At 47.6% G+C, this 12,026-nt stretch overlaps 1 protein-coding gene across 1 annotated transcript in view; it reads right to left on the minus strand.

Moving 5' to 3' along the window:
• Positions 1-12,026, minus strand: part of LOC8025613 — a gene marked incomplete at its 5' end in the record, with an annotated part of 46,155 nt that overhangs the window by 8,946 nt on the left and 25,183 nt on the right. The window contains 3 exon segments of the mRNA XM_042287608.1: positions 4,855-4,949; positions 7,066-7,257; positions 9,337-9,561. Of these exon segments, the coding sequence (XP_042143542.1) occupies positions 4,855-4,949; positions 7,066-7,257; positions 9,337-9,561 (512 nt within the window).

The raw sequence follows: 12,026 nt of genomic DNA on the forward strand, positions 1-12,026 counted from the left end.
AAAAAAAAGCTTAAGCATGATGATTGCAATATGGCGTGCAAGTGGGTAAGTATGCATAAAACAGAAAGAGCTTTCCCAATGTCAAAATAGTGTCATCTCCCACCTAACTTCGTGGGTATAATTTCTGCGAGCCTGTGAAAATTATAAATAGATAAATTTCTGCTAACATCGGAGCCATGGAGGATCCAATGCACACACCAACCCTCTGAACATATTTCCAACCCTTATGTTCAACAACTGTTGCCTGAAGGTAAAATTCAAGAGCAGAAAAAAACCTGTCTATGGCGATACCTATCTTAGACTGGAAGTTTACCACATTCAACTCTAGCACTTGCCTAACTCTTTGCAACAAGCAAACCTTCTCTAGTGAACAGTACAAATCCTCGATATCCATGGACAATACAGAACACTGTTTTCCATGAAACACCCTCAGAACATCAATTAGTGCTTCTGAATTCCTTGGTGCAAGACTCTGTTCCAACTGAACTACCTATATTCAACCCTCTTTGTAGAAACTTTGAGATGCTACATTGCCACGTTCCAAGTTCATTGATCACCGTGCGAAGGGGCATATCAGCCTTAATGCCTTATGATCTTTCAAGAAATATTTTACACTTAACAAAGACTGTTTGGTTCATTAGTACTTGTTTTGCTAGAGATTCCATCTCATCGTCCTTGTGGATTGTAACAGGTTTCCTTCTAATCTTCCAAATGTCCCCTTTACTATTCAACAAAAAGCGTGCTGAGGGCCTCCTCTAGCACAGTGGTTCTCAACCATCGATGTTTCGCGGACCCCTTGTGGATCGGCGGAGATGATGGAGGACCCCGTTCGTGGTGAGGGGAAGGGGAAAGTATAGGTTAATTATGATAAGGATTTAATAAATTGATATGACTATAAGATAGTGTGAAGTAGAACTCTCTTATTGACATACATACACACAAGCAAACTCGCCCAAAGACTGAAACATTTCTTCTCGACCTGAAAAAATGCTATCTTTATTGCCGGACTTGACTGATGAGGTAGGTTTCGCGGACCCCTAAAAAGCCTTCACGGAACCCCATTTGAGAACCACTGCTCTAGCAGAAAGGCTATTGGAAATGAAATTTAAAGATGGCCATCAACAAAAGGAACAAACAAGGAATAAGATAGCACTGATCCCATATTTCCATGGGATTCCCCATAACCTAAAGGCTTGTGCAAAAAAGTTTGGAATAGACAAAGTATTCTCCTCAGATTTCGAAATGAGTGGTTTGACGCCATTTCAATCAAACCATAGAGGCTGCCAGAAGGCTAATCAGGAACCTTCAGTTCCTTGCGTAGAGAGTGTGGCGTATGAGATACCGTTAGCATGTGGGTTCAAGTACGTGGGACAAACCTTGAGATGCATTAATTGACAGGTTATTAGAACATCAAATAGATCAAACTCGGAAATTGCAAAGCACATTCAGGAATGCAACAATTGTACTGTGTAGTGGTCAGAGACGGAAGTTCTCCATAAAGAGCGGAATGACATAAAGAGAGTCCTTAAACAAGCAATAAGGATAAAGTCTAGCGGAAGCTGCATAAGCCGAGCCTCAATGCAACTTGGAAGCCACAGCAAAAAGTTCCTCAGATTGTAAATGACACCCTAGAGTTTTTGTTTTGTTTTATTTTTGAAAGAAAGAAAGATGTTTGAAGCAGTGTTAATATTTGGAAAGCTTTGCCCGGGTAGGGGTACAAAGCGCAGCAGTTACCGTGTTCCTGAGGTCAGCCAGACGTAAGTCCCAAAACCCATTCCCGTTGTCCTTGATGATAAGGGCATTGTATTCTGGGTTGGACCAAATCAATCTCTTGTAACAGTATATGTTTTCCATTTTCTAAAATGCTCTCAACCAAAGAAATATGTGCAAAGAAGGTGGTTGACAATGATGGTATCGTGGGTTGGGCCATTTGTTTTCTCGTGAATGTGTATGTTTTTTGTATTTGAAAGTGCCTTCAACAAAGAAGATCTCTGCATAGACGGCGGTTGAGGGCTGTGTGGGTAAAATATAGGATGCTTGAGAAATAAACCAAAAGTTAGGGTGCAAACAAGCTGGTGAAGGTTCAATCTGTACCCTATAAAACCACAGTATTCTGTCCAATAAATTTCAGCTGTGTTTGAGACTGTGTTGTGTCGTCCTTTTTCCCCCCCAGTCTCGGGGTTTTGTCCAAAATGTTAAATAAACCAGTTAGCAGAGTTTGAGACGTTCCCTTTTGTGTCTGTACCTTCGATTAAAGGTTTTTTCCTTTGCTCCACCACAGTCTCAAGCGTAAAACAAGTGGAGTTGACGAAGCGCAGGAACAAGCAGACGACGAGAGGTGGCAAGACGCACCCCGGTGGCGTGAAAGCCATGGCAATGGAAGAACAAACGTTGTGGCCAACAGTAGTCATGCGCTCCATTGATCGGGCGCCTTGGCCAATCACTACTTTGCAATCGCGAGGCAGGGAGGCGCTGATCACGTCAAAACTATGCTGCGGACACTATTTTGAAGGGCGGCAAAAAGAAGAAACAAATCTCTGCTTCAAGACCAAGATGGTGGCCCTCTGCCAAGTTGAAAGAAAGCAGGAATCGCTCAAAGTCCGGCTCGATTTTGCCTCTTTACCGCATTTTCGTAGCTGCAGGAACCTGGTAAATATTACAGCCGAGCTGTTAAGGGCTACGTTCCCCAGGATCGAGTCCAGTACCAAACTCGTGTCGACACAAACCTACACAAACCTCTGGACAGCTACCGCCATCTATAAGTGACGGCGGCAAGCACACAACCAGTCTGGTTGCCGCCGTCACTCGTAGATGGCGGCAACCTTTCCAGCTATCATAGAAGAATGGATAGTTGGGCGCGTTGGTAGAAATTCATCGTAGGAAACAGCGCGAAAAACAGTCGAGGACAAAGAAGAAACACACGTGACGAGCGCAGCACTCGTCACATGTGTTTCTTCGTCTTCGCCTGTTTAGCGCGCTGTTTCCTATGCTCTTATCAGTTTCGGTTAAGACTCAGGATGGTTCGGCTGCGTGCCCTTTTGAGGAAAGAAGACTGGGTGCGGAAGGAGTGGCGACGTACGCAGCAGAGCGAATGGGTCCACAACCGACACAAAGCCGCTGTCGCCTTGACTTTCACTGCGTTCACCGCTTCAGACTGCCTTGCGAAAGAAGAGCGCATCGCTCGCCTGGAAAGGCGCCGTCTTAAACAGAACCAGCGATGTAAACGGCGCCGGTGGGCCATGGAGGCCAAGTGCAAGCCCGAGGCCCGGCGACGACAGTACTCCACGCCGGCTGAACAATTCCTGCGTGTGACAGCAAGGTTCCGGAGGGAATTCGTGGAGAACCTGAGTGCGACCACCAGAGATGTATCCATGATCGGCGGCCAGTCGGACAAGAAGAAGCGGGAAACGGGCGCATGCACGTTTCGGCAGTGTATTGAGTTTGCGGATGTCTACAAAGAACCGGCGTGTAGAATGTGCCGAGATTCCTTGCTCCAAGGCGTGGTGCCCCGGTTCGCGACCGTGAACGGCTACAGGAACCCACCCCTACCGGAGCACCTACCGAGCTTGGACGTGGTGGAGGAGCGACTAGTGGCGCCTCGACTCCCGTTCATGAGCCTTCGGCGGTTGATGTGGTATAACAAAGACAACCGGGGACAGTACGGATGTCACAAAACTAATTACCCAATCACACCTTAATCCTTACATTTATAGTTACTTCATTTTCACCATAGTACAGCTTCGCTAGTTTTCCTTCTTCACGAAAATGGAAAGGCTGAAAGTTTTTTTCTTCAAAACATATTTTCTCGGCGAATTAGGTGTTGACAATTACAGAGGAGTTAGTTTATGGAATATACAATCCAAAAAAGTAATTTTCCAAAAAATCAAGTTACATACAAAATCCCCAGAGTGACCCCGTACAGTATTCTTGTCTTGAGCCGAGTCAGTCATTCTGGATCAGATTTTAATGCACATAAAAAGTGTACCCAAAGTTTTTTTTTTGCAAAAAGCTGGGATTGCCCAAATACGTAATAGTCATTTTTCTCACATTCCTTCCAAAACTTTGACTGCAAAAAGACACTAAAGCGACAATTTTGGGGAGATTGCTCGAATATTTTGAGAGACTGCCCAGACGCTCCACGCCTCCCGTTGTGCTTTGGCCGCGCAGGCGCGCTCCACGTGCCTGCGCTGTCCAGGGTGGGAAACTCGCGGGACAACCAAAGTGCCTCTCTGCCACTCTCACCTCGTCAATGACCCTAGCGCAGAGCCGTATATGGGGACAGTTTGGCAAGTCTATGATCTCGCCGCCGTAACACCCCCCTCCCGAGCAAGCCAATCAGCCCGCGGCGCAGAGCAAGAGGCATGAGCGCATGCGCGTGAACTCTCCGCTGCTCCCAGCTGAGTGCGGAGGGGCGCCATTTTCATTCATTTGCCTGGCGGAATGCATGGGATCGACATCCAAATTTCGAGTCTTTCCTTCTATTTGGCAGACTCTGGCAAGAAAATGATGTAGTGTTATTCCTCGGTGGCTTAAGAAACTAACGAGTTAAGTTTCTTCATGTTTGAACGCAAACTTCGATCCAGGCGAAAAATAAATTAGGCCGTACCAGACGACGCATAGCCTCAACAGTGCTCTTGCGCCGACAGCGTTTCTCCAAAATGGCGGTCGTCTCCTTTCTGCTCCCTTCTTGCTCTCTCACTCCTTCGGCGCTCTTCTCCCTTTCCTTCACTTTTCTCCTCTCCGGCGCCTTCGTCGCCACACCCACTGGCCAAACTCTCCCAACATACGGCTCTGCCCTAGCGTTGCCAAGTTGTCCGACATGGTGGTGGGAATCGCAGCAAAAAAGACCTTTACCTGGTTCCCCTCCCTGATGACGCTGTACTTGTCCAGCAGCGACACGGGCTGTCCGACAGAAACCGCAACTTCCGGCTGCGTGTCCGAGGTCGTGTCTGCACGAGAAAGCGCGTCGCTCGCATCAGACCCAGGCGAGGAGTGTCCAAGCTCGAAAGCGAAAGCTTGAGGTCTTACCCCCCCAAAAAATTCCTGCCAACGCTTGCACTTGAGTTTGTACTGTTTCAAACGTGTCTCAAGGAAACAGATTTCGTGGGCAACTTTTCGTGGACGAACGTTTCGTCTACACCGTGGCGTTTCACGAACATACATTCCTGCGACGTTTCTTTGACGACGTATTGCTCTGGTTTTTCAAGTGAGTAATGAAATGTGGTAGCCGCTAAGAGCTAGCACGTGATTCACTGAGGTGTGTTTATCCGAGTCTTGGGCCTAACCTCCTGGTCTCTCTTCCCGTAAACCAGGTGACACGCAAAAAGGTTGTCGTGAAAACAGTAAAGCTGTGTTCAACGGGACGTTGCAAGGCACGCCGACGAAACGAACGCGGGAGGCCTTTCGAGTAAACAGACCATCTATGCAACGTCACACGGCGACAAAATGATCTATCGACGAAACATAGATCAATGGACTGGTTCTTGTTGGTCAAACTCCAAAGGTTTGAGGGCTGACGGTGCTTCGAATGAGCTTCGAAACAACAAATGCCCGTATAGTCTGCGCTTGTAGATGGTGCAAACCATCTACGGTAGCAGACTACACGGGAATTTGTTTTCTCCAGATCCGTCCATTATGACGACATGCAACGAATTATGTGAATGAAGGAGTGTTAGAGGAGGTTAATGACGGTTTACCGTATTTACTCGCAAAATGAACGCACTTTATTTCCCGAAAGATTGACAGATATTTGGGGGGGGCATTCATTACACGGGGTAAAACTTTTGCATTTACACACTTCAAGGCAAATGACGTATTAGGTGCCAATATGACACGGCGAGGTACTGTGGGACGTCTCCAGTGGTGGTGGAACACCCGCGGCTGGCCGTGGGCACGCCACAATAACCATGCTTTATAAACTGCAAACCTTTTTAGGGCACCTTCGGGGTGCCTTTTGCTGCAGGAAAAGCGCCCTACGAAGCTCACTCAGCACGAAAAGCAACACGTTCTTAGGCGATATATATTGCTAATATCCGGTGGGCACGCCGGATACTGCAACTACGCACTTGCAGCCACTACGTGAGCAGCCTGGCTTGGCTTGACTTGGCCTGACCGCTTGGCGGCAAAAAAAAACTGGCTTTGTGGCTTTCTAAATTGAACGCAGTTCGAAACTCGCGGATCCGAAAATTGGAGGTCCGTTGATTACGGGAAGGCAAAAAAAAAAGTCAAAACGTTGATGCCCGTTGGGGGGGGGGGGGGTGCGTTTATTGTGTCAGTGCGTTTATTATGCGAGTAAATGCAGTATATGTAATAAGAGCTTCTTCGTGAGCTAATAAAACGGGACTTTTGTCAAGGTGTGCTCTGTATGACCAGCTTTTACATACCAACTAAGCACCAGGTGCAGACTATGCACCGGGTGCGGACTATTTAAAAAAAAGAAAACTTCCTTTGCAACCGAAATTTGCCCCTGCACACTATACACCGGGTGAGGACTATAGTTAGGAAAACATGGTACAAAACTTTTACCCTGGAGCATGATGTAAGATATATAACACTGCGCACGTCGCAGCTACCAGATGAAGTCCTCCGCTTGCCTTGCTTGCAAGCGGCACCACCAGATGACTCTTCGATGAGTGGCTAGTGGGCCTGGTTTCCCAGGCTTCTCTATGGTGACAAGCTCGATTTTAAAGTTATTTCTTGGGCATGCAGCAGGATTTTGCAGTTGAACTCCGTGTGTTGCTTAGACGCAGCTTTGTCGTCGACCAGTTCCATGCCTCGACTGTGGCAAGAACAGTTTAATGAACACACTGAAACCGAGAGATCTCCGGCACAGTGCTCGAGCTAGCATCCGTCGAGGTCGGAGCAGACGCGCCGAGCAGAAAGCGCGTGCGCCCGGGCGCCGGGGGAGACGCTGTCGGCATAGGTTACTCGGGCGCACGCCAATAGGATTTTTTCCGGTTGACCACGTAGCAGCGTTTGCCGTGCTGCATGTCCTTGCCTAAAGAGTGTTCAACATTGTGCCCTGGAGTGAAACGGATAAATTCCGGAGCACAGCCGGCGTCTCACCGGAGGATGCGGCGGTCTCGGAGGCCTCTTCCTGGGTGGCCGCGGCGCCGTCCTCCGAGCCTCCGGTCTTGGCCGACTCGTCGTCGTCACTGTTGCCCAGTCGGAAGTCCAGGCTCAGCACCGAGCCCGGACGGCTCGACAGGGAACTGTCGCGGACCCCAAACTCTAGGCTGTACACCGACAGGCCGTCCCCTGGAAAAGCGGGAGGCGACGGATTGACTCGACAATGGACCTTTCCCTGGTAATGAGCTCAGTCCGGGCGATTGTATGCAAACTTCAAACGAAGGGCCGCCCATTGTGCTTCCACCGATCAGAATGCATTGGTATACGGGCCGTTGTACCGGTTTTCATTGCTTTACTCGCCGTGTACTATCAATGCTAAAAAGATCAATAAAAAAGACCAATTATACGTAGACATAGGTGCCGACAACGTTGCTTGTGCGGCACCCTCCGAAAATAGCGGGAAGGAAGGATCAGGGGGGAGGGTGTATGCATGCAGAGAGGGTTACTGGAAAACGGGCCGTTTGAACCCCATTGCATTGGGAATAAAAAAATTAAGGTGTTTTTAAATGCAACGTAACATCTAGGGCCAACAAATCGTACGATCGGGTGCGTTTGTCCATTGCGGCCTACAGTTATTTTAGTATAAAGCGTTTCCTCACTAAATTTAGAAGGGAAACCTGAATTGCTGAAGCATAAATGCAGTGTCATATCACACGATGCTGCAATGTCACCATGACGTCGCACGACTGCCGTGTAACAGTGACATTATAGTGTCACATGATGTTAGTGACACCGCATCACATAACACTGCATCACGAGATGTGACATCACTCGACGTTGGGACGCCACATTGTGACGTTGCAGTGTCGCGTGAGCTCTACCCAGTGCACTCGTCAAAATTGAATAAATTAACAATCAAGGCAACAATGTATGCATCAATTTACTCCTTATGCAAATGGATAAATAACTCCGCCTGCAAAGGATGCTAAACGTTATCAGATTACTTCTCTGGCAGCAGCCCGGGAAAGGAGTAGTTTTGGTTACGACGGTGTTAGCCTAACTGTTTGTACCATCTATTTACATCTATATGTTGGATGTTCATTTCTATAATTTAGGTATTTAATTTGCATCATCATATTTTTGTTACATATTTTTTTCTATGGTATCGCGAAGATCCCCATGTTTGTCTATGCATTCAACTTATGGGCAACCCGGGGATCCAAAGCGTTGGCCCGGGTTCCCTGCATGCCGAATCCTCGGTGGTGATTTCCACCACTGGGAAGCCGAGGGCAATTGGCCGCTTGAGCGGCGCTCTGCCACCGATATGTGCAAGCATGTGCGCAAGGGGCTCTCAGGATCGCGGCGTGAGTGACGGCGGAAGAAATGACTGCGTGTTGTTGAACCAGAACGTCGTGTCATTTTCCGGGATGGGTAGCAGCGAGGGGAACTCCGACACAGGTGCTTGACGTGGGAGTTACCTCACTGCTACCCGTCTGGGAATGATGCGACGCACTAGTTATATTTTTGTTTCGCACACACTCGCGACTGCTCGTGACCGGAGAGGCTTAAAAAAGGTTTCTAAACCTTTCACGACTGCTTACTATTAGCTGCGCTGCTCGTAAGGAGTCGCAAGGCCTAAAAACTGATTTTAGGCCTCTCTGGTTGTAAGTGGTCGCAAGCATAGGAACCGGCCTTCACTCTACGCGTCGGATGCCTTATTTTGATGGACCCGAGCTACTCGACTGGCTCTGGGGCCACCTGCCTTTTTGGTAACGTGCGCGTGCCTTAAGGCCCATTCATGCACTTGTGTTTGCTTGCGAGGGAATTCTTGCAATCCCTTCCGACGAGAACCCACTGGCACGCCGGCACCACCTGTGAGGTGACCCCATAGGAACTTCATTTCATTAGGGCAAAGGTTTTGTGGCACTTGTGGGATCAAATGTATGTACCACCTATGAGAAGCGATCGTTTATGACACTCAAAAGTTTCTCGAGCCAAAAAAAAAAGAAAGAATGACACGCGAAAAAAAGGAAATGTACGGAAATGCCCAGAGTTCCGCAGCTACCCAATAGGTGGTACCAGTGTACTCTCTCGTCGTAAGAGATTTTAAGAGATATTAAGGCACATGATCGTAAGTGGTTGCGAGTGTTTGAATTAGCCTTCACCGATAATAAAGCTAATCGAATAGCAACTCGCACAACGTAAGAAGACCGTGAAAATCCTAGGAAAACGACATATCCGAGCAAGAAGGGAAAAAGAGAGCCAGACCTAGCGACACGGTGTCCGTAGAGACGGCCGAAAAGGCGCCGGACGTGCCGACGGGTCCGGGGTCTCCAAACAGACTGCTTCCCACCCGCTTCTCCGGAGTTGCCGTCTGCGCCGGTTCCACGACCCTCACGTGGCAGAACTCCCCAAAGTCCTCGTCCTCGTCGTTGTTGGCACTGCCGCCGCCGTCGTGGAGAGGATTGTGCCAAATTTCCGCCGTCTCCAGACCTGGGTGGCGACCATTTTCGTTTCGAATTCAGGGTCGTTAGAGCCCCACTGAAGGCAATTTCTAACTTTTCCTAATTCGTCTGCCTCGTGGGACAGAGCCGGAAGAGATACGATCGAGTCTTGGCAGTAATTAAACGTTTGAATAGGATACCCAGACAAATTCGATTACCTCGAATAATGCCACATGTCGACACTTCATTTATTATTCTAGAAAATGAAGGGGCCCCGAATCACCATTTTTCGTCATTTTATGTTTGCCACATTGCGCAACCAAACAAACCGTTTGTATCGTGGAGAAAACTACAATATTCTGATTCAACGCCTGCCGTCGAGCGATAATAATTATGAGACTTCGCAAAAAGGTGCAAGAAAGGGTGCGACCAAAAATAGTTAAGGGAACCAAACGGAAGAAAGTGGCTCCTTGTTTTGTCAGAATAAACGAGTTAGGCAAGCTGGCAAAGAAACGAGGGACTACTTGCAATAGTGGCCAGAGTTCAAAAGCGCAGCTCCGAAAGAGTGTTCCCATTCTTTTCTCTACTAATATTATTGCAAAAGCATTAACTGTCTCATGGAGCGGAAGAGCCAAATGGCTCTTTTACACCGCTTCGATCCCATTAGCTACCGCACGTCCAGAGCCAACGGCACCTTTTACATCGCTCCAATCCCATTGGCTAGCCTGCGCCAACCAGGCACCCATTCGCCGGACACGCAGTGCCATGGGGTGGCCGGTCATTGAAACTGACGAGCAAACGATTGGCCACCTTATGGTGCTGCGTGTCCGTCAACGCATGTCAATGCGCCAACAGCGAAAGTCGAAAACCTGTTTTGTCTGTTTGTCTTCAATGTCCCTCTTTCCTTATCGTAAATTAGAAACCAACACACTCAACCATCTACAGTAAGATTGATGTACATGCTTTCGCATTCACAACTCATAAGAAGTGCTTAGGTGAACCTCAGTCCTTTTTCTATTCACCTTGACAGGAATGAATACCTGGAACATTATATTGGGAAAAAGAAAGTGGCACCATTACAATCTGCACCTCCAGGAACAGAAATACAAGAAATGGGACAAGTCAATTTGTACCATTATTGCATGTAGCCAATTAAAGGGACACTGACAGGGTATTTATACTCACCAAGGTTTCTATTAGTATATGACATATGAAAGCCCAACTACCCAGAACACAATCTGTGGCTCGAAATTAATTTTCTTTCCGCCCGAAAACCACCGATTGAGAACTGGCCGGTTTAAGTCGCGCTCACCCTCTTCGCGGGCCGTTTTCTAAGGTTTAGACAGAACCACCTAATGTAATCAAAGTAGTGGGTCACACTCAATATTAAAAATATAAAAAAATATGACACCCATTTTTTGTATCTTCTAAAAAGCTACAATACGTCGATTATAAAAAAAAAAGTTGTACAAAAACTGCGTAATTTTCAACATGGCGTCGTATCATGAGAGTCATGGGCTGGATGGCTAAACAAACCGGATTAAGCGATGACAGCAGACGACGGGCGTGAAACCTCTACTTCAGACCTGTTGTTTGCAATACGTGCGAATCTGTGCAGCTTCGAAAGAGAAAACTTTTACCGATCAAAACAATCAGGATTTATTCTCTATGATACGCCCCTGACCACCAAGCTGAATTGCACGAAAACGTCCCCGAGTCGTTGCCCCTTCTCCTAGCTGAAGGCATTGCTCACCTTACAAACACGAATTACTAAGGACTGAAAAAATGTGCAAACGTCAAGCACGAAGTGCTTGACGTTTGCGCATTTTTCTGTTTTTGCGTTTTTCGTCTGTTTTTGCGCATTTTTGCGTTTTTCATGCAACGTGCAACATGCGCGTTTTTCGTCTGCTTCGCACAAACCCCCCCTTCCCCTTCCCCTTCCCCCCCCCCCCCTCCCCCCAAAAAAAGTGTGGTTCGGTGTAGCTACGTGATTTCCGGCAACTCTCACCTCCTCTAAATTTCTCCCTCCTTACCAGTGCGGTTTCAGTTTCAGTTTCGAGCACTTGCGTTTTTTTACTTTATAAAAGGCGATGCCGTAGCAAAATATTTATTGAGTAGTCTTCCAACACCATAATAAAATCCTGCAAAAAATAAAAAAAAATTTTCTTGGCGGGGAGGGGGGGGGGGATTAAGAAAAAACACTTCAATGGTCTTCATTCGGCCTCCAGGATCACAAACATCAAGATTATCTTTCAATTGGTGCATGGAGGCTGCAGAAATTAATTTTTAACGTACCGCCAAAGCCCCTCCTTCCTGGGGCGTGACGTCACACTAAGAGTTTTCGGAATTTCTGCTCTCGCGCATCTTCAGCGCCTGTCAAAGCTATGCACATGCACTCTTGCTCTTTTCAAAAGAGTCGGAAAGAGATGTCACGACTGGTGTCAGTGCAGAAAAATACACCTGGCAAGCTTGCGATTGCACGCGTTGCCCACACGAGCGACATGCGCTTGGCGG

Source organism: Ixodes scapularis, unplaced genomic scaffold (genome assembly GCF_016920785.2).
Source record: "Ixodes scapularis isolate PalLabHiFi unplaced genomic scaffold, ASM1692078v2 ptg000020l_1___fragment_2___debris__unscaffolded, whole genome shotgun sequence".
In the NCBI taxonomy this organism is placed as follows: Eukaryota; Metazoa; Arthropoda; class Arachnida; order Ixodida; family Ixodidae; genus Ixodes; species Ixodes scapularis.